The 23753-nt window shown below is 43.7% G+C and overlaps 2 protein-coding genes across 2 annotated transcripts; both read right to left on the bottom strand.

Annotated features, from left to right (window-relative positions):
- Positions 1-107: 107 nt before the first annotated feature.
- Positions 108-7833, bottom strand: LOC135662222 (protein unc-13 homolog). Its single transcript, XM_065176616.1, has 7 exons — positions 7721-7833; positions 7253-7486; positions 5820-7159; positions 4091-4963; positions 3423-3872; positions 2531-2720; positions 108-2466 (listed from the first exon to the last, which is right to left on the bottom strand). Exons 3-7 carry the CDS (start codon positions 6204-6206, stop codon positions 1544-1546), a joined length of 2823 nt encoding a protein of 940 aa, XP_065032688.1. The 5' UTR covers positions 6207-7159; positions 7253-7486; positions 7721-7833; the 3' UTR covers positions 108-1543.
- Positions 7834-8887: 1054 nt separating this feature from the next.
- Positions 8888-9238, bottom strand: LOC135662218 (protein S40-3-like). The gene has a single exon (XM_065176612.1). The coding sequence runs from the start codon at positions 9236-9238 to the stop codon at positions 8888-8890; it is 351 nt and encodes a 116-aa protein (XP_065032684.1).
- Positions 9239-23753: the final 14515 nt, after the last annotated feature.

Below are 23753 nucleotides of genomic sequence, written 5' to 3'. Positions count from 1 at the left end.
GATAACATGTGTATAAATAATCTAAAAATAATAGGTAAAAATATAATTTTAATGATGATGATAGACGATGATACTGTGGGTAACTATTGTAGTGATGGTCAATGAGAACAACATGGTGGTTGGTCTTGCTAATATCGATCCAAACATCGACGACGAGAAAGAAGAGAAAACAAAACAGTAAGGTATCTACATTGGCGTTAGAGGACGAAGAGGAGACAAGTGAGGTAGAGCAATGCAGCGTCAATACAAATGCCTCACCTACCTCCTCTTCCTCTAACGTAGATATCTCACTGTTCTGCCTTCTCTTCCTCTTCGTTGATGTTCAGATCGACATCGGTAAGGTCGATCATCACATCGTTCTCATCAACCACCATCATAATAATCATTTACGACACCATCACAATAGTTAGCATTATCGAAATTATTCTTTTACCTATCATTTTCGTATTATTTATGCATTGTCACATGTTATATATTTCATTAGTAAAACAAAAAACTTTAGAGTAAATAAGGTTAAATATTTTACTTTTATAATTATAGAGATTTTAATATAAAATGTTAAAATCTTCATATCGAAATAAGTATAACTCGAAAAGGATAATCCATAATTAGCCGCTCACCCAAAACTTACTGTTCGTTGTTTGCCTAACATTGCAATGCTTATCCATCATTGCTTGGTATCGTATGTTTTCAGGAGCTACAAAGGCGGACTACCTTAAGAATTTGCTGGCAGGCAGGTGAAGGTTCTAAACAAAGATGGCTACCATAATTATTTCTTACTTGCAGAACCTATAAGAAGATTGATAATACCAAAACGACTCCTCAATTCCTCTCTATAGGAGATTCTAGTGATCGATCAATGAAGCGTCATCTGTTACAACTAAGATGAGAATTTTTTAATGAAGCCCATCGGGAAATTATTTTTTTCCCATTGGCCTTTTCTTAAATCTTTTGTTAAAGACTCCTCAATCATCCTAAATTGGCTTTTGCTGGATGAACACCAAAGTCCCGTGCCTAATTTACATCAATCCAATCTGTTTGTCCACAATACTATCAACATCTATGCAGCCTGATCAGTAAGTTTCAACACGATCCACTAGAATATAGAAACCACTCGAATCAGTTTTTTGTCACAGACGCAATGCATTGCACGACTGAAGCACACATATCATCTTTAAAGGATTTTCTTGTATAAGACAGTTACTGACTTGGAAGCTGAAAATTGTCATTCTGTTAGTTGAGACATTGCATCATTTTTCTCTAATTTTTTCTGTGGCAAAAAACACTTTATGAAGAAAATATGAGAAAAAAAAAAGTGTATTTTAATGAAAGCTGCCATTGAACCAAAGGTTGCTTCTGAAGCTGGTGACCAAACAACCTGCAGAATTATGGACAAAATGGTCACCATCCCAAGCAGCAGACCGTTGATCATACAACCAATTCAATCAGCAGACTTGTGTTGTGAAGTCCTACAGTAGCAGTCTGGTGCTTCCAAAAACCGGTAATGGATTAACATGCAACAAGTAGGGAGGGTGCCGAGAGGTTACAGCTTTTTGGGGAAGTTGTAGGTTCTCTTCAGGAACTTTGTTGCAGCCACATCATTCCTATGGCACAGAACATGTAGAATCGTGCTGGGCTCCGTCGGGCCCCAGTTCCCTGGATTTGGTGGTATTGGGTATTTGGATTTGGCTGCAGGATCGTAAGTCTCTGCAATCATATGTTTGAACTTCTCAATGAGGGTCTCAGTGTCAGTGCGAAAAAGGGGTAGCACCTTGTTCACTTCTGCTGCAGCCTTGTCAAACAATTCTTCAGGCAACCCATCTCTGTCAGCCAAGTATAACTCTCTTAGAGATTTGAAATCCTCCTCAATAATCTGAGAATCTTGGCAAGAGAAACCACGCGATGGGCCACCAGCAAGCAGCACTAGCAACAACCCATCAAAAGAAGCTTTCATCAGTTCAGTTATCAGCTGATGCCGAACTCTCATGTGCACTGTGTTCAATACTACCTCCAGAATAAGGTCGAGTTCTTTCAGAAAAGGATCTATTCTTGAAGAAGCTGCCTCACCAACGTATAAAGAATTCCATAGAACATGATCCAGGTCATGAAAGATCATCCTGTAGGCTGTTGTCTCACAAAGCTGCGGAATTCCTTCTTGGCAAGCAGCTAGAGAAAGTTCAAAACTGGACTGTGTGCCATTTGATACATCTTCTTGAGCTGATTCAAGATTCCTCAGACAGGACTTTATTTTCTTTTCCAGGTTCTCCAACATTTTGTGGATATGATAAAGTGAATTAATGCGTACACAAAACTGTGACAAACCCAAAGAACAATCTCCAATTGTCAATCCAACTTGTGATCTTCTTTTTGTCGAGTTCTGTGGCTTGTCCTTTTTCTTCCGTAACTTGGAACTAACTGTACATCTGGTCAATTCAGGCAATGCAGGCATGAAATCATTTCGAGCACCTGAAAATGATGATTGATTAGTTGGAGAGTTGTCAATCCAGCATAAAAAGATGAGGAAACCTACCACATCCTGACTGGGCCTCAGATGCATAATGTTGTAGACTCCTATCAAGTCCTTTCAGCAAGTCTGGAAGCAAGACAGCATGCATGGGTATAGGCAGATCAAAGTACTCATCTAAAGTTTCATCAACCATCCGCAGTATCTCAACTGAAGAAGGAGAACGATTTTCTTTGTTTGCCCTCGGGTTCCAAACCTAATGAGAAGATAAACAAGTAAGATTACTGGAAATTGGATATGAAAAGCCAGACACATCTAACAGAATTCCAGTGCATTTGAAACTTCAATGATATGCCAACATCCACCACGTGAAATGCATAAATCTAATGCTCAAAAATTTTTTTCTTTTTGGAAAAAAAAAGAGTTTTAAGAAGGATGAAAAGATCTCCAGTCATCTGGTCTTTTTGGCCAGATTTTTGATTTGAAAGATTGAGTGACATAAAACATGCCTGTAGGAACAGTAGCAACATGTTAAAAAGTGGCGGTCATAGATAGAAACATGACAAAGGTGAGCCATAGCAAGTCTTTAAGTAACATCTAATGGTAACTAAAGAACATATGATCCAGCAATAGTGTGTAAGCAGAAAAAGGATAATTATGATCTTTCAATCAGATCTACTATGTTAGTTTGACAATTTTATCATTTCTGAAAAATCAGCACGTCATAAATGGCAAGAACCACATATCTTGGTTAGGGTTTGCTGACATTTTACAATAAAAAATGGAAGCAACTAGCATAGATGGCTTCAAATCAAGAATTTTCATAATTAAATCAAGCAAAGGGAAAGCAGAAAAGATACCAGTTCAGAGTTCAATCAGCAACCCTATGATGTATGGGACAATGCCATTAACATATGTATAAAACTACAACAAAAGTCACAATATGAAAGAATCAAACCTCTTGCTGCAAGGTCCGGTCGAGCCATTCCTTTAGCTGATCTAGTCTAGACTTTATCCATGCTCTTACAAGATCGGCAATAGCAGATTCAGCTTCGTAAGGTGGCATTTCTCTGATTAGTGACTTGCCCCCATCATCACTATCAACAGAATCTTCAACAACAATGTCGAGGAGATCTTTCTCTAACTTGTCTGCAGCTCTAAGAACTTGGAGTACATCTGGTGCTAGCTCTTTGACACCAGATAAAAATTGCTTTAGTTCAGTTCCATAACAAGAATGAAGAGTCATAACAGCAACACCCGCAGCAAGGGGATGCCATTTCTTCAATATCGGACTGAACAACTCTTTTTCTTTGTTTGCCAACTCCTCAATCTCCTCTGCAAGGATGGAAAGCAATGGAGTACTCTGGTCTTCTGATGATAGCTTGCTTGAGGCTGTTTGTTTCATTTTCTGCATCAATACAAAACCACTGGTTTCAAAATTACATTAAATTTGACAGCTAACATGAGTAATCAGCAAAATGTAAAAGTTGACCCTAGAAAGAAATTTGGCAGTCTTATAACAAATCTGATCCAATCTCAAACAAAATGACTAACAAATCTACTCAAATCTGGAAAGGAGCAAGCAGGCTCCCAAATGAGCTTAATCTGACAGTTCAAAGAACCTACCTGAGCAAAGGCAGCACGAAGCGATGATCGAATATAGGCATCAATTCTGCTACGAGCTACATCAGTTTCTTCTCTCCTCTTACGGTGATATTCAGTAGAAAAATCTTCGACTAGTATCTTTGCAGCTGTTACTCCAAATGAGACAACAGTTTCCATCAACTCAATGTTGCTAGAATTAAACATATCATGGTAAGCAAAAAGTTTTTTCTCTGTCCAATCCATAATATAGCTTAATGTTGAACTTAAAATTTTCGAGTAAGTCGGGTCTTGTGTTGCTTTTGCATCACTTGCAACTTCAGTTAATTGAGCATCGGCTGCAATTAGCAGACCAACTTCAACTTCTCCAGTTGTAACAAATCTGAGAAACAAGGTCCAAGTAAAGCAGAGATTATGAAACATCTGATTTATTCCAAGGATGGCCCATGTCTTCTTTATCAACTCTAAAACCTCATCGAATTCATCAACTGTTGATCCTTCCTCGCTGCTGTTGTTAAAACAAGCTTCCAGCAGCATTTGGTACAGATGGAGATTTAGTGGAAATCCATCTGCCCAGTGGCATGCGTCTGAGCCAATTCCATCCAACAATCTGTAAGCAAGTGATGTCACAGCACTGCGTAGAATCTGCATTGATTCAGAGTTTTTTCCTGTCTCAATAGGCCCGTCTGAAGCCCCATGCATAATTTGATGAAGCTTTTGTGATGCAGCATCTGACTTGTCTAACGGAAGAAGAGGATGGAGGAGTAGTCCAGCCTCAAGAACCTTCAAATTCCTAGCCTGCCAGTCTTTATATTCCTGTTGATCAGGAAAATCTGAAGCCTTGAACTGCTGCAGAAACTCTAATGGTAAAACCATTGACTCCATGCGCTTTCCAAGCTGTTAACCAGATGAAGGAAGAATATGTCAAAACATTATATTGAACGTGGACAACGAAGAAAAGCAATTTAACACATCTTTTTTTCTTTTTGTGAAACAATAAAAAGAATTGAAATTACTTTAATGTCACTAATCAAGACATCCAACTCCTTGTCACAGTAAAACCACTTAAGAACTTGAGGTCCAAATTTCTTTTTACATTAAAGAATTAGAACCAATGGAATATCACAATTTATTAGGATGGGCTGAAAATGGAGAATTTTTGTCACAAAAACAGTGTAAAATCACCAATGGTATTTGTACTTTCAGAAGCAAACCTAAACTGGAAGCAAAATTTCCTTGTAAGTAAATGTAAATCTAAAAATAGGATATGCCACAAGTAATAATTCAGATCATACTAAAGTTTGCCAAATCTACAGGACTCATAAATCCCATGAATCAAACTCTTGAAAACGGACATAATGGATCGAATGACAACCACTTCTTGAATTTTCTTTTACAGGTACGTACAAGCAAAACCTAATAATCAATATCAGAGTTCTCACTGGTGGTTTGGACTTGTTGGTTAGCAGAAACCTGATAGAACAGAAGAGTGTGATATATTTAAAAGACAAAAAGAAACTTGATTTCCGAAAATATTTTAAAAATACCTGCCTAAATTCAATTACCAACCATATAACTGCAACATGATCTTCCAATCCTTCAACTATAACACAATTAGCTATCGTCAAAAAATTACTAGACCAAATATAGATTGCCAGGGGTGGGGTTAGTCTATGAAGCACCGGCAATTTTCTTCCACAAATTCAGGATCAGATATCAGAACTAAATTAGAAATCCTGAAAAATGGACTCACATTTCCGGCAGCAATCCGCAGCAACCCCCTTCGAATCCGTGCGTCGAGTTGCTCCGATATGCCCATCTGCACCCTCATCAGCTCTCCCACAGACGCTGGCTTCTTGGAGGACTTCACCGGGATGCTCTCCTGGCCGAGGCTGCCCTTCTTCGTCGGCGACCTGATCCCGAAGGCCTTCTTCATCTTGCTGGCGGCCGCGGAGGTTAGCGACGGCGGCAGGGAGCGGTCGACAGTTCGATCGGATTGGGGAGTGTAAGTGAGGGGCTTGCCGCCATTGGCGCGGCAAGCGGCGACGAAGATCTCGTAGGCGGTCTGGCGCAGCTCCGCGTCGGAGAGAAAGACGCCCAGCTGGCCGAAGGGGGAGGGGAGATCCGTGGCGACGGTCATGGCGTCGCCGGAGGAGAAGCGGAGGGAGGAGTTGCCGTCGGACTCCTTCTTGAAGTCGCCGAGGACTCCTATCTATCTGAAGAGGCGAGCCATTACCGCCGCGACGAGGCCTCTTTTAAATGAAGAAAAAAAGAAGCCTTTCTTCTTCCTATCTGTCTTTGTTTATATTTTTCTTTCACAGGAAAACAAAGCTGTGACGATGATTTGTTCTCTCTCTCTCTCTCTCTCTCTCTCTCTCTCTGTGGGGTTGTTGTTGCCTGTGTTTTATAAATGTTGAAGGGTGAGAGAAACTGGAACAGAGGAGAGGAGGGAGGAGGCAACTCGAGGATGGTGGGTGGGTTGAAAGAGACGAGGGAAGAGAGAGAGAGATGGAGAATGAAGTTGGGAAGACAGGCAAAAGAAAACAGGGCTGGAAGTCGATGACAGGTTGACAAACGGAAGAAGCGCATCTGTGCTTTTTTTTTTCTTTTTTTCTTCTATTTAATTAGAGGTTTGATGGAATGGCTTTTTTGTGCTTCTCTCTTTTGATAATAGTATTTATTTTTAGTCTTGTAATTAGAGGATTGCTAATTTTGTTTTTTTAATTATTATTTACCCTTTCTTTTTAATAACGGTGGTTGTCTTCTATCTTCCAATCACAAGTCTTTTGGGTGAGTAAAGTGTGTGTAAGTAAATCTATTCTTGTCGTTCTTAAAGGCTGCTATTGAGAAAGAAAAAACTTCACAAGGTAGGCATTCCAAGGGGTTGTAATCTACCAAAATCTCCCTACCAACCTAATTGACACATGAATCTCCCATCACTAACTTTGGTCATTATAATTCCATATAAAATATACATAGGGAAGCACATCTTATTATATATAATAGGCCCTATATACAACTGGTGGACACGTACAAAGACCAGAATGGTTGAGCTGGTTATCCCATTGAAGCTTATAAATGTCGAGAAGAATGCTGCATATCAAGAAATGACGATGCAATCCCAAGTCAGAGACGTGAGAATATGACCAGTCGATTAATCACCGGAGTAAGGAAGAGAGGCCAAACCTTCACCGACGACGGAAAAGGATGATCGCACTGCAACTGAGGCTACGGGCAAGAGCACCATGCCCACCTTCCGCCTCCCTGCAGATCTATTCTTGATCAGAGAAGTGACGTTTTCGAAGGTTTGCGGGGCGAGACCCGCGGTGATTGAGCCAGCAATGCGACACTGTGCCTCCCACCTCGCTGGCCGCCCGCCCCCTTATCTTCGTTTCCATTTGCAGAACCCTCTCATCCAACCTGTAAGGAACCAATGCCGACCACCGAAAGGAAGAATCAGGACCTCCAAAACCCAAATCCATCAAAGTAATAGTGACCCACTCCGATTCTTGAACCGCAAGAACGCGGCTGTTGCAGAAGTCAAGAAAGATCAAATTGCTTGCGGATTCCCAACCTGGCTACTGCGAATCGAAAGATATCAAGGAACGAAAAGAGGATAAGGATCGGGAATGATCAAGGGGGCGGAGATCTTGCCTCTTGAAAGCTGGAGAACCCCGGGGATAGAAGTCGTGGATTAGGGTTTCCGCTGCGGAATCGCCGATCGAGGGCATCTGTGTTCGTCGTCGAGCGTCGCAGGCTCGAAGTGGTTACGTCTATCAAGAAAGAAGCTTACTTAATCGACCCAATTATTTGGAGAGGCGTTAATTGGTCTTAGGAGGCAATAATGCTTTTCTACTAATTTGGTAATTACCCGTTTGGATACCACCTCGTGATACGGAGATATCCGGGTCCCGGTGGTGAATTCTTTACCTGTCGGCCATTGTTACGTCGTTCGGTGTCACGTTTCCCGCTTCCATTGCAACGCTCGCTGCTGCGTCAACCGGTTGCAGCCGGTGGGCCGAGCGGGAAGCGAATGGTTTGCGTCGTCGAGATCGCCGTTCACGTTGCCTCATGATCCGTGCGGATGGGAGCACGATTAGCGATGACTATGGTCGTGCACCGTGGAGGAACAGCTCGACTCGTGATCACGACAACTTCTATCGCATTCTCCCTAACACTGTGATGGTTCGTAGAATTGTATAAATATACTATGAAACTACCAGATTAATATTTCGATCGAAGTTTTTTTCTTACTGGATCGTGTTGTGATAAACACGGTATTCCATAATAGCTCTTGAGAAGCACAAGATCGGTCATGTTCTATCATTTCTTGGCCAATCCGATCCACCAATCAAGTTAAGTTGCTTAAGAGAAAGCAGGTCGCTTTGGAGTTCCTTCTGTGAGTGTTCAAAGTACTGCTCGATGAATATATTATTTTCAAGTATGAATTGCTTCGTAATCTTTTCGAAGTTGATTCATTGAAACAAGATAAAAACATCAGAATTAGGAGAATAAATCTCCCCCAGCAAAGTCACAGAAGCAGAGTCTCTGCACCGCTCGAGATGAGTTGGAACATATCTTATTTCATGACCAAAACAACACACAGCTCCCCAACAAATTGCTATCAGAAATAACATCACTGGAGACCGATCGATTTGGTAAACTCAAGTGGACTAATGAATCACTAGGAAACTTCACATCAGAAATCTTATCTTACATGACCTATGGATCGGTCATAGATAGCCTGGGAATCCCGCAATGATACTTAGCTCCATATAGCAGTCGCAGTTCTAAATGCGTTCTTATTCTTTGCATTTGTCTTCATGTCTCTAGGAATCCTGTCGTCTGCAAGATGGAGTTCCTGACTCGACTTAGATCCCTTCCTTTGAGTGTCCTGCCATTACCAATGCACACTGAGAACGCCATCTTCTCAGTCATCCGACGAGCTACAATAACATGCGGCGGAATCACGTTGCCATCACTGCTCCTGTTATCGTCTTCAACGTTGCAGCTGTCACTGATGGCGTATGCAGATCGCGAAGGGATCTTTATGGGATCGGATAGCTTCCTCTGAGTTCCGCGCCCCTCCCTCGCACTCCGAGACGCCGAATTGGCTTCCTTGTCGCATATGTTCTCCGGCCACAAGATGTCAGGCTCCTGGAACTCCTCCATGAACGCTTGGGTCAGAGGTTTCAGAAGAAGAGAGAGCGGAAGGTTTATAGAGGTTTCAAGGGGGTTGAGCTGCAGGATCGTGGTGTTAGATTGCGAGATCTAATCAGTTGCAGTGCATTTCTGATTGGATTTATGGTACGTTTTGACAGGAATCTTCTCGCCGACGCTCAAATCTGTCGAATGTAAAATGCTTTGATCCAATTGTTACGTGTCCTAAATATCCACAATGAACATCATTATACATACATATATATATATATATATATATATATATATATATATATATATATATATATATATATATATATATATATATATATATATATATATATATATATATATATATATATATATATATACACACACACACACACTATCAGTAATATGGATCGACATAAATCAGGATAGAATGGATGCAGTAGACTTGTTAAAATGATATTGACGTATAATGAGATTGCAAACATATATACATTGTCTACCTCATCTAAAGACCCTCATTTATCAAACCCAGCTTGTCATACTGTCAAGTTTCTCATGATGCAAGTATGAAGGCGACTCTGCAATTGATGGTTCACAGGATGTGATCAATTGCCATGGAGTCGGCTGAGTTGCTCGGCCACATTGATCAAAAACTTTTCAGCAACATATGGAAGAATAAAAAGGACGAGAACATGATCGGATGCCAATGAAAACGACGACACTCGATCGACCAATAATTTGCTGCCGTGGGGACTGCATTCCGCTGGAATCTGAACACAAGAAGGAAAAAAGAAAACAGTGCAGAAAAAAAAGGGGGGTATTTTGGGGATCGTATGTTGTTTATGTTTTGCATTATAACAAGTTATGACTGAATTATTATTTCTTATCCTGACCGAGTATTAGTCACCTGCGTGTCTTCGTGTTTCGACCGGTTCGTTCCCGTTCTATTCCTTGATCATCTACTTCGCTCACACATTTACTGACGGATGCAAGCTTGGTGTACTGTGGGATGAGAGACCGATTTGGACCCTTCTTTAATGAATTACTTATATGACATCGAGATGATAAAAGCCTCTAGAAATATACAAGAAGATAATTATGCGATAGTATTGGGATAGAGGAACGATAAAATAATAAAAACAAGATATAATCGAAAGAGAATATTTTTAACTAAGAAAATCAAAATAATATTAAATAAGAGATAAAAACCAAGAGCACTTGTAAAATATTTTCAAGCACGCACAGTTCTATCTTTGCTTTATGAACTATGATCTTATTTATAAAACTTAATGATAACTACTTCGTCATCTCATGTCACCTATGATTAAATTAGGTGTAGGAACTATCTTTATGATAATAGTTTCTTAGACCATGATCACTTGAGTAAAATTATTTAAAACATGAGTAGAACTATCTACAACATGATACCTAACTAAGATAACTATCTATAAACTTCTTAAAACTTTTATAAAAATAATATGGTCATGAATATATTCATTATAAGATTTCATTTGATTAACAATTTCAGTCACTCAAAAAAAAAATCTTATATCGATTTATTATTTTTCATGAATAAAATTTTAAACTCACGATGAAGGGTTTGAAGTTTTACCATAATCATCTTCGATAAGTCTTGAAATTCATTTTGAAATATCAATCAAGTTTATCTTGAGGTTATAGTTATTTTAATTCTTGAGAAAATTATCTTATGTATAACTTGTTGAACGAAGAACAATACATTTGAATCCTTTCTATTCTCCCTCGGCCAATTTATTCAATGCCTCTAAGACTTGAATAGAGTTTTCATCTTGATATTTTAAAATTCATAGCATTTATCCAAAAAGATGAGAATAAAGAGTTAAGACATAGAATTGAAGTCATAATGCCTAGTGCAAATTGAACTTGACTCTGATATCATAAATATTAGAAATGGATGAGTAAAGAAATAATAAAAATAAAATACTATAATATAATTAAAAGTGAATACTTTCAATAAAAAAAGTAAAATAGTATTAAATAAGAGGTAAAACTAAAAATACTAATAAAATATTTCTAAATTCACACACTTTTGTTTGATGAACTATCACCATATTTACATAACCTAATCATTACTATCTCGTTATCTCACATATGATTAAACTAGGTATAGGAATTATCCCTATGATAATAACTTCTTAGATCATAATCATTTAGATAGTAGAACATGAGTAAAATTGCCTAGAACATGATAATTATCAAAGATAATTATATATAAATCAATTCTTAGATCATAATCATTCTAGATCGATTTGAACCCCTCTTTAACGAATTACTTATATTACATCGAGATGATAAAAACCTCTCCATTACAAATATACAAGAAGATAATTATGCAACAGTTATGATGATGCTCCAATCCCTCTCGTGGTGTCCCCCCGGAGGTTACCTCTTTTCGTCTTCATCAGCTTGACAAGAACAAGGAGCCAATGGCGCATGGGGAAGCACACAGACCACCCCAGTGAGATGTTTCTGTTTGTGCAAAACAACAAAAGCAAGCGTGGCAACCTCTTGAATCAGAAAACCTAATGGAGTAAGAACCAAAGGCATCTTTGCGATAGGTCACGCATTAGTAGTTTTTCTTAGATAAGCAATGTATGAATAGTTGGTTCCGGATGGTGAACTTTCCTTTGTCATTTAGACATCATTTGTCGAATAATGTCAATGGCTTCCGGCTTTATTGGAAATGGCCGTCTGCTTTCTTTCCTGTCCATTGCTTTCCTTTTATCATGGGTAGAAGATAGAGCCGTGAGAATGCCGGCAGTGTAAGCACAAGACTCCTACGAGTTGGTGCCTCATCTTTAATTTGTTTTCATTAGCTCTTGTTAGGATGGGGGTTTATTTACTAATTCTCAGCTTCTCCTGTTTTTGAGAACCTTCTGATTCATGGAGATGAAGTTTAGACATCAAACGAGGAGTAGAACGAAACTCTGAATCCATGATGTTGATGTATACCATTGATAGGGCACATTCCCTCCAACCACTATTCACAGCCACGTTCGCCTGAGTACAGTATCACTCCGTAAAAGTTGGGACAGCGCAGCTCGAGCACAGTGCTGTCTCGCAAAAGTCGGGACGGCACCGCTCGAGCATAGTGCTGTCCCGCAAAAGTTGGGACAGCACTGCTCGAGCACGGTACCATCCCGCAAAAGCTGGGACAGTGTTGCCCGAGCACAGTGCTGCCCCGCAAAAGTCGGGACGACATTGCCCGAGCACAGTACCATCCTGCAAAAGTCGAGTCGGCAACCATAAATATGATAGGTACGGGCGGTCTCCAGGGGGAGAGAGATAAAAAGCTTCTCGCAGGGCCAACAGAGGTGATGGTTTTTTGGCATTCAATTCTAACTAGAGCTTGGAGGGGTCGAAGTCGGGAGCCCCTTCCCGACCCCGACCTATGTGCAGGGACCGGAGGCCAAGAAGCAGGCGATCGACCCGAGGGAGTCTCCGACTTTGAAGCCAGAGCCCAAGCCCGACCTCATCAAACCACCATCCATGCTGACTGAATGCCAACGTGAATGATCCTGCGTACCCAGGACTGAACCAAGCCATGCCAGCTCACTTTGCCATGGTGTAAAGGATCCCCATCAAGTTGGCGCTAGAAGAAGGGCCCGATGATGCAGGATCAACCTCAACCAAGCAACCCGACCGAACACTCGGGTAACGATCACCTCCTTACCCACTCAACACCTAGGCTCAGGGAGCAACACCCATCTCCGGGAATGGTTGCTGCTCACTAGAGGCTGTTCACTAACCCGAGGTTATCACCCCCGAGAATGGTTGCTGCTCAACCTTCCGTCTCCATTGAGGCGTTCCTCAGCCTGATGCACCAAGTTCAAGTCCTAGCGGGGATGATGCAAACCATCGTTCCGATCGTCTCACCTCCCAGACAAATCCCGACGCTCCTACTGACGCCACAACGAGGGTTGCCACCCCTGGCTCCCACACAGCTCCCACCCTCTCTAGCACCGCCCCTGGCTCCTCGGCAGCTCATGATGATGATTGTTGCCATGTTGCTCGAACGACGACTAAGCCCGAGGCTGATGCCCACGCACGATGCGCGAAGTCTTCGACACCCCTGCACCGGTAGCCCCGAGCTCGACACCCTGTTGTTCGACTCGGCGGACTCCCTCCGGGCACAACTGCGCTCGGTAAATCGACACCTTAATGAGGTTCAACATGAGTTTCATAAATCCAAGGAGCTCGACGAGGCCTCTTCAGGAGCATCGCCTTTCACACCCGAGGTTCAGGACAAGCCAATCCCTCCAAGCTTCCGTCTCCCTATTCTCAAAGCCTATGATGGTGGCTCTGACCCAACAGAACATGTCGTCGCCTTTCGGGCCCAGATGACCCTATATGGTACTTCTGACACCCTCATGTGCAGGGCGTTTCCCACCTCACTCCGAGGCCTAGCTCGGATGTGGTATAGCCATCTCAGATTGGCCTCGATCACCTCTTTTAGCCAACTTGCCAAGGAGTTCAAGCTCAACTTCATGGCCAGTGTGCAACCAAGGCTATTCATGGCTCTGCTCATCGGTCTTAGCCAAAAGGATGACGAACCACTTTCTCATTTTGTGACACATTTTGCTACTAAAGTCCGGGGGTTGCCTGACGGTCACCCTTCCTTGATAATGCAGGCCTTTTTGATGGGACTCCGACCTTCCAGGTTCTTCTAATCGCTGGTCGAGCGGTCTCCTATGATTATCCCCGAAATTCTTCAATGAGCCAACCAATACATGGCCGCCGAAGCATTGGTGGCGGGAAAGTGGGAGGAGAACAAGAGGCCACGACTAGAACTAACCCGGGGGCTGCCCCTAGTGCCGCCAAGAAGAAGGATCGATTGACCTGACGCAACACTCCCGAGGCCCCCGCTCCCGCCTTTAAATTCCTCCAAGATCGAGATATTCTTGCAGATCAGGGAGAGAGGACTCCTAAAGGCCCTGAACCCGTTGAAGGCACCGAGCGAACTTAGGGACCATTCGAAATACTGCCAATTTCATTACGATTATGGGCATGACATCGAGGAATGTCGTGACCTCAAGAATCAAATTGAAGAACTCATATGCCGGGGGCATTTGGGGCACTACATTAGGAGGCTGCGTGAAATGTCTCCCCATCCCTCTGGGCCGGTCGAGAAGCATATTGACATGATCAGCAGCGGTCCGACAGTAGGGGGAGATAGCATGGCGGGACGAAAGGCTTATGCTCGAACAGCTGTAGAGAAGGGCCCGAGGCAACCCCAGTTGCCCGAGATCACCTTCCCAACAGGAGAGACCGAATACCCGAAGCACGATGATGCACTAGTCATCTCGGCCAGGATCTCCAATGCTCGGGTTAAGAGGATCATGGTGGACACTGGGAGCTCACCAATATCCTATAGGAGACACCAGGAGATCACCTTCCCAATAGGAGAGACCGAATACCCGAAGCACAATGACGCACTGGTCATCTCGGCTAGGATCACCAATGCTCAGGTTAAGAGGATTATGGTGGACACCTGGAACACATGGCATTCATCACAAACTGAGGAGTTTACTTCTACAAAGTCATGTCATTCGGGTTGAAGAACGCACGGGCAACCTACCAAAGGATGATGAACAAGAGTTCGCTCACCAGATCAGAAGGAACATAGAAGTATACGTCAATGACATGATCATCAAAAGCAAATCTGCCCGGACTCACCTAATGGATCTCACAAAGACATTTAGGACATTGTGAAAATGCGGCATGCGCCTTAATCCCGCCAAGTGTGTCTTCGAGGTCAGCTCGGGAAAGTTCCTCAGATTCATAATCCACCAAAGGGGAATAGACGCCAACCTAGAAAAAGTCCAAGCTATCATCAACATGGAGCCCCCCCCGGTTGGTAAAGGAGGTCCAACGTTTGGCTGGAAGGCTTGCCTCCCTGGCTCGTTTCCTATCTCGGTCAAGGGATAAGTGCCTTCCCTTCTTTCGAATCCTGAAAAGCCTGAAGAACTTTGAATGGACTCAAGAATGTCAGGAGGCCTTTGGCCGACTAAAGGAGCACCTGACACACCAACCGCGACTTGCTACGATCTCTCTGGGAGAACCGCTCGGCCTCCACCTTGCGGCTTCCGAGCATGCTGTCGGTTTTGTCCTAATTCGAGATGATTCTGGAATACAACAGTCGATATACTACCTGAACCACGTTCTCGATGGGCTAGAGGTGAGATATCAACTGGTGGAAAGACTGGCCTTAGCACTCGTATAAACGACAAGAAAGTTACGACCCTGCTTCCAAGGTCACCCTATCAAAGTGATAACCGACCAGCCACTACAGTAGATATTGTCCAAATTTGATGTGTCTGGAGGAATTCTCAAGTGGTCGGTCGAACTCGGGGAGTTTGACATACAATATGTCCCAAGGACGGCCATCAAGGCTTAAGCCATAGCCGACTTCATCTCAGAATTGACTCCCCCCAGCAACATCGAGCATACTAAGCAATGGTGGAGCTTGCACATCGACGGCTCGGCGAATGCAAAAGGGGGAGCAGGGGCTGGCCTCATCCTTGAAAGCCTTGACGGCCAGACATTCAGGCACGCACTTCGCTTCGGGTTCAAGGCCACCAACAATGAAGCCAAATACGAAGCGCTCCTATCCGGCCTTAAGTTGGACCTCGAGCTGCAAGTCAAAGGCATCCAAGTTTTCACCGACTCTCAACTAGTGGTCGGCCATATCAATGGAGACTATATGGCTCGGGATGCCACCATGACGAAATACCTATCTGAGGCAAAGAAACTCATTAGCCGCTTCTAGGGCTTCGCCATATCGAGTGTGCCGCGGGAGCAGAATGCACACGCTGACGCCTTGGTGAGGCTCGCCTCAGGTCGAGACACCGAACCACCGCCAGAGGTTGAACGACTTCCTTACCAAACTATTGCGACCGAAGAGGTGGCCACCGTAGATGTGACCCCAACCTGGGTCGAAGAAATCCTCCGCTACAAAAAAGATGGGACACTGCCAGCTGACAGGATGGCCTCCCGATGACTCCAACGTATGTAGGAAACTTGAACCCCGCGGAAGCTCAGTCGGTGTTAGCTGAGGTTCACGAAGGAAACTGCGGGGAGCACATTAGCAATCGGACCCTAGCCTTCAAAGTCCTTCGACAAGGATACTACTGGCCGACCATGCGTCGGGATGCTATGACCTACGTACAGCGGTGCTTGTAGTGTCAAAAGCATGCTCAGGCACATCATTAGCCTACGGTTCCCCTGACCTCCCTAGATAGCGCTTGGCCCTTCACGTAATGGGGGATGGACCTCCTCGGCCCCTTCCTATCGACTTCGAGATAGAGAAAATTCCTCATCGTCAGGGTAGATTACTTTACCAAGTGGTTGGAGGCCGAGCCGCTGGCATCCATCACCGAGAAGCAAGTATAAGGATTCGTGTAGAGAAGCATCATCACTCGTTTCGGCATCCCTAAAGTCATCATCACCGACAACGACACCCAATTCAACAATGAAAAATTCAAAAGATTTTGCTCGGACTATGGAATACAACTAAGGTTTAGCTCAATGGCCCACCCGTAGACCAATGGCCTGGCCGATGTAACTAACCAGGTGATACTAGAGGATCTAAAGAAGAGGGTCACGGGAGCTCAGGGTACCTGGGTTGACGAGCTCCCAAGTATACTATGGACCTCCCAAACAACACCGAAGACCACCACGGGGGTATTACCTTTTAGCTTGTCGTTTGGCATCAAGGCAATGCTTCCGCCCGAGGTGGTCTTCCCGACCCCTCGGGTCGAAAACTTCGACGACACCACATCAGAAAGCAGGCTTCGTGCTGGCTTGGATCTCATCGAAGAACGGAGAGCCGACGCGCATCTCCGCACCCTCTCTTATAAAAATGTCGTCGCAAGATTTTACAACCAAAGAGTGCGCCCTTGGCCGATCAAGCTTGGCGACTTGGTCTTACGAAAGGCCGAGGTTAGCGACCCAACACACTCCCGAGGCAAATTAGCTCTAAGTTGGGAAGGTCCTTACAGAGTAGCTACGGTAATCCGAGACAGTGCTTATCGCTTAACGACACGAGAAGGACGGCCAGTTCCAAGGACATGGCACATATCAAATTTAAGAAAGTTTTACGTCTAAGAAGTCCATCGGGCAAGAAGCCCTGTCGCCGAACAAAGGAGAAAAGACGTGCGAAAGTAGCAAGGGAAATTTTCAATGATGAAAAGGATTTTTACATCACCCGATCAGTCGCGGTATACAAAATAAAATAGCTACGAGCGACCACCAAAAGAAAAGAAGAAAAGAAAGAAGCCACCTATGCCCCGGGGGGATTCATGATGTCGTTAAAAAGTACTTTCATGGGCATCTCGACATCTTCATCCTCGGGATGACACGAAAAGGGTTCCAAATCTTAACAACCTTAAGATCGGGCTTCTTCCCTTTCCATATCTCATATGGTGTAGATACTACCGACTTAGTTGGAATTCTGCTCAGAAGCTAAGCTTTGGTCTCTAAGGCATATCCCCAGAATAAGATGGGTAGGTCAACAAAACTCATCTTGGACCATATCATGTCTAGCAGCGTATGATTTCTCCTTTTAGACACACCATTGAGCTGAGGTGTATAAGGAGGTATCTATTGGGATAAAATCCCATGGTCCTTGAGGAATTGGGTAAACTTTGTACTTAAGTACTCACCTCCTCGATCTGATCGAAGAGTCTTGATACTCTTTCTAGTCTGGTTCTCTACTTCATTCTTATACTCTCTGAATTTCTTAAAGGCCTCAGATTTATACTTCATTAAATATATATATATCCATACCTTGAGAAATCATCAGTGAAGGTAATGAAGTATGAGTAACCACCAATGGCATGAGTTGACATGGTTCCACATACATCACTATGTATAAGTTCTAACAGCTCAGTGACTCTCTCTCTAGTTCCACTAAATAGAGAGTTGGTCATTTTTCCACGAAGGCAAGGCTCACAAGTTGCATATGACTCATAGTCAAATGGATCTAGATATCAATCCTTTAGCAATTTTTGAATCCTTCCCTCATGGATGTGACCTAGCCTACAATGTTACAAGTATGCACTATTCACTTCATCTCGTTTCCTCTTAGACAAACTTACATTCATGATATATGGAGTAGTATCTAGCGTAAATAAACCATTATGCAATGTTCCTTTCGTGATAATCTCATTATCCAATAATATTGAATAATTATTGTTCTCAAAAACTAATTTATATCCACTAACTATTAAATATAAAATGGAGATAATATTTTTGATAATAAAATGAACAAAATAACATGCATCTAATGCAATAATAGCTCCACCAAGCAGATGTAGGGTGATCTCGCCAATAGCTACTACAACAACTTTTGCTCCATTGCCCATCTTGAGGTCTATCTCGCCTCTCGCCAATCTCCTAGGCCTTGCTAGAACCTGCAACGAATTGCATATATAATAAGTACTACCGGTATCCAATACTCATGTGTTATCATAAGAGTCTGACAAATGGAGACTGATCATGAATGTACCTGAAGCTTCTCCAATCTTTTGTTTCGCCCTCTCTGCAAGGTACTCTTTGCAATTCCTCTTCTAGTGCCCATCTTTGCTACAGTGGAAGCACTGACCTTTGTCTTTTACCAGGTCTTTCTTAGCAACGTTTGCTTTACCTGGTCTGCCCTTGCCCTTGCCCTTGCCTTTCTTAAGAAATTTTTCTGCTTTCCTTTCTTTCTAGTCTCACTAGTGTAGAATATTGGCTTCTCTTTCTTAATAGTGCTCTCTGCCTCCCTCAACATATTAAAGAGCTCTAGAAGAGTCACCTCAAGCTTGTTCATACAAAAATTCACACATATATATATATATATTTAATATATATCTACATCGCATACAAATATATATACATATCTAGTAGGTGTATAAGCAATCACACTAGATGATCATGGACCATAGCCTAATGTGATCAGGCCCGAGCTAATGGGCCTAATTAATTACATCAAGATCTATATGTGCAACGGTGCATATCCATGCCCTATGATCGTCCATCTCGTCCTCGTTGGTTTCATCAACATCTTGACGCATCTTCATGCATCACGATCGTCCGTCTTGTGGGTCCCACTATCGCTTCCACGCTCCCGCTGTGCCTCCTTGTATGATTACAATTTAATCATAGGCACGTAGGCTCGACAATAAATGAGAAATATAATGGAGGCTCGCAGGCCCCAATAATAATAATCATAAGTACACACATCACTCCGTCCATGATCATCCGTCCACATCTCATACATCACATGTATAAATCATCATCATGTAGGACTACTAGATAATAATAAAAATAATAATCAATTAAATATATTAATTAATTAATATTTTTTGAAATTAAGGACATGTAGGGAATTTTTTTTAATTTTGAGAGGTATTTTCAAAATTTGAATAGAGGGACAAAATCTAGAATTTTTAAAATTTCGAGGGGAAAAACTATCTTTTGTTTGAAAACCCTAATGCCCTTCTCCCTCTCCCTTACTACTGCCACCGCCGCCACCCTGCCCCCACGGGCGACCCTATGGGTAGGGGACCCTACGAGTGGTGTTGCCCCCATGGGTGGCGCCCCCTTAGTGCAGGTGGCGCTGCCCCCACAGGCGACGCCCCCTTAGTGGGGGTGCTAAGCCGCTCGTAGGAGCCGCCCTTGTGGACAGGTTGCCCCTACGGTCGGCGTTGCAGGAGGCGGCTGCCTCTACGGGCCACTCGCCCACGGGTGAGCGTCGCTGCATGCGCTATTCCCGCAGGCAGCACCCGCGGGTACCACCGCTTGCGGCTGCAACTGCGCATAGCAACTGTTGCTGTGCGCAGGCGGCCTACTTGCATGATGATGGCAGCAAGGCTGCCATCATCAATCGTAGCAAGGGCAGCAACAGTTGCTGCCTTTTCCATCAACAATTTTGACGCTAAAATCTTCTCCAAAACACAACACACACAGTTCAAAACCAATCTATTGCAAGAATAACCTAGCTTTGATACCACTGCTGAAAAATCTTAGGGGCGACATCACATGCGTAGTGGAAGAACAGAAAATAAAATCCCAAATTTCCCAAAGATTTATTCGTCGTTGTGCGAAGATTGGTGCGCAAAATCTGCAAAACTTAAAACTGCGTATAGAATAGATTGTGTTACCTAGGGAGATCGTATATCCCTGAATCCTTGCAGATCTCTAGGAGAGGGTGAAGGAGGTCAAGCACCCTCCTCTCTAGCGGTGATCCATACAGTAGGGCTACGATGATGCTCCTAAAAACTCCAGGCCTGCTCTGAGGTGGAGATGGGGGAGGAGAATAGGAGAGGCAAGCAAAGGCTCTAGCCTATGAACCACTGAATCCCTCCTATTTATAGAGGTCCCCTGTCAACTTAACCCTAATGGATCCTCCCCTATTAGGTATTGTATCTTCATCCAACTACCCAAGCCTCTTAGATTAGTGGATCTCTATCCAATAATCTCTCATAGGCTTTTATTGGATCTTATCCATGAGATCCAATAATTCAAGGGCTTATTGGATATCCAATAAGATAGGAGGTCTGACGGATATCTCATATCCGAACCTCTACTCATCGCAATGCCTACCATATGTGTATGACCTCTAGGCCCAATATCGAGCTGGCCGTGAGTCATACCTATAAGAACACCTTTTGACTTAGTGAATTATTATCTCCATAATAATTCACTCGACTTATCGACTGCAAGCGTACTAGACCGCTACGTCGCAGTCCCCAGATGATAGAAGAGAATCCAATCCATTGGACTTATCTGTCCTTAGTTACCGTATACCTATAGTCTCTTATCCATCTAATATCCAAGAGACTGTATACTGGGCATGGTGCTGTCAAACCCATACAATTTCTACTCGAGCCTTGCTCTAATCGGATTCTCACGAAGAACTCTTTCTCTCTCAATCCAAATGACCATAGCCAAGGATTTGTCTAAGCAAAAATACATGGGATATTCCTCTCATTACACCGAGAGTGGATGATCATCTATCGACACTCAATAGCTCTCGTAATGTTGACTACCACTCCTGATGACCGACTATACTAGATCTAGGACATCCAAATCTATGTCCGGTATCAAAGAATGGAGCACTCATATAGGACATCCTTGGTGTCTTAAGTCTAAGGACTAGATACACCACTAGAACTACAGAATAATTGTCTGACAATAAGGTATCATCAACCATCCAGCATTCCAAAAGCGGATCAATCAGTGAACTCATTATCCAATGAGCACCTATACTGTATCCCTAGTGTCCCCACACGAGCAGCTATGAGACCAGCTGCATCCATCATATGGACGGGTATATAGCACACCAGTCTGTCCGGTTATCTTCATGTCCCTCTTGAGTAACCTATGACCGGGATTATTTAGGATCTGTGTTTAAAGGTGAATCGGTCTCATTATCGTGATCTCATCTCGATCTGATTTCCATTGCACAGATACAAGGACATCACAATATATACATGCATATATGCAATAGTCAATATAAAGTGATAAATGCCAAAATATAATAAGCAAAGTGATAAATGTCAAGTCACACATGTCATTACTCATATGATTGGCTTACTGAGCACATATGACTAATATTCATGACCTATAGAGCTCGAACCGTCCTCTCGCTCATAGGAGATGTCCCACCCGATGATAGACCACTACTTGAAGTTGCTTCAAGGAGGCCAATAGTTGCTTCCCTCACCTTAATGACTCTGGAGAAACATAACTTCTGAGACAAGCAACGGGACATCTCTCTCTCTTCCCCCTGGCGGAAAACTTCTCGCCATGGCGAAAACTTCCCATTATGACGAAAACTTCCCACCAAGGCGAAAACTTCCTACCAGGACAAAAACTTCCCACCAAGGCAAAAGCTATCGAGGACAAAGATTTCCCGCCAAAAACTAACATGGCGAGAATCTCCTGCTCGGGCACAGCGGTCATCTAGTGCCCGAGCCGTGCCGCTCAGTCACATCAGTCATATAGTGCCCGAGTCATGATGCTCGGTCGCATCAGTCATACGGTGCCCAAGCCGTGATGCTCGACCACATTAGTCATATAGTACCTGAGCCATGATTCTCGGCCACATCAGTCATACAGTGCACAAGTCGTGCTGCTTGGTCACATTAGTCATATGGTGCCCGAGTCGTGTTGCTCGGTCGCATCAGTCATATAGTGCCCGAGTCATGATGCTCGGCCACATTAGTCATTTAGTGCCCAGGTCATGCTACTCGGCTGCATCAGTCATATAGTGCCCGAGTCATGATGCTCGACCACATCAGTCATTCAGTGACCGAGTCATGATGCTCGGCCACAGCAGCCATACAATGCCTAAGCCGTATTGCTCGATCACATCAGTCATACAACGTTTGAGTCATGCTGCTCGATCAGATCAACCATACCATACCCAAACCGTGCTATTCGGCCACATCAGATCGTAGTACCCGAACCATGAAGTTCGGCCACACCAGTCTACAACACCTCAAATCGTGCCTCACGGTTATGCTAGCCTTCGAAAAACCTAAATCGTGATACCCAGCTACATCGATCCTTCAATATCCAAGCCAAGGTACTCGTCGACTCCGATCGAAGCGCCATGCCCAATGTTGAACAAAGCCACTCGTCTAATCAAAATCCTAACAGTCTTCCCCAGCGGGCCTCACCTATGACCAACCCCCGCTCCCAAAAATCTCCGACTAACCACTGGCCATACCCTAGTCATTACATAGGTAAACCCGACCCACGAAAACACACCACGCCATGCACTAGGCCCCTCGGGGAGCAACCCGATACAAGACGCTCTTTGAAGGGGGGAGAGAATGATAGGGCACATTTTGGTAACCTGCCCTCTAACCACTATTCACAGCCAGGTCCGCCCGAGCACAGTGCCACCCCGCAAAAGCCGGGATAACGTAGCTCGAGCATAGTGCTGCCCCACAAAAGTTAGGATGACACTGCCCGAGCACAGTGCTGCCCCGCAAAAGTTAGGACGGCACCACCCGAGCATGGTACCATCTCGCAAAAGTCGGGTCGACAACCATAAATATGACAGGTACGGGTGGTCTCCAGGGAGAGAGAGATAAAAAGCCTCTCGCATGGCCAGTAAAGGTGATGGTTTTTTGTCACTCAATTCTAACCAGAGCTTAGAGGGGTCGAAGTTGGGAGCCCCTTCCCGACCCCGACTTATGTGCAGGGACCGGAGGCCAAGAAGAAGGTGGTCGACCTGAGGGAGTCTCCGACTTTGAAGCCAGAGCCCAAGCCCGACCTCGTCCGACCACCATCCACATCGATCGAACGCCGACTTGCATGATCCTACGCACTCGGGACTGAACCAAGCCGTACCATCTCACTCTACCACGGTGTAAAGGATCCCCATCAATCACGTTGATTATATCAATATTCAATGCTACTGTTTTACATTTCTATGATGCACAGTACATGACACCACTCAAACAATCTCCAGAACAATATTTAGTAGTCCAATTAGGCCCTG

The sequence above is a fragment of the Musa acuminata genome, unplaced genomic scaffold (assembly GCF_036884655.1).
Source record: "Musa acuminata AAA Group cultivar baxijiao unplaced genomic scaffold, Cavendish_Baxijiao_AAA HiC_scaffold_598, whole genome shotgun sequence".
NCBI lineage: Eukaryota > Viridiplantae > Streptophyta > Magnoliopsida > Zingiberales > Musaceae > Musa > Musa acuminata.
The sequence above is the reverse complement of the archived record's forward strand: the minus strand, read 5'-3'. Positions and strand labels throughout refer to the sequence as shown.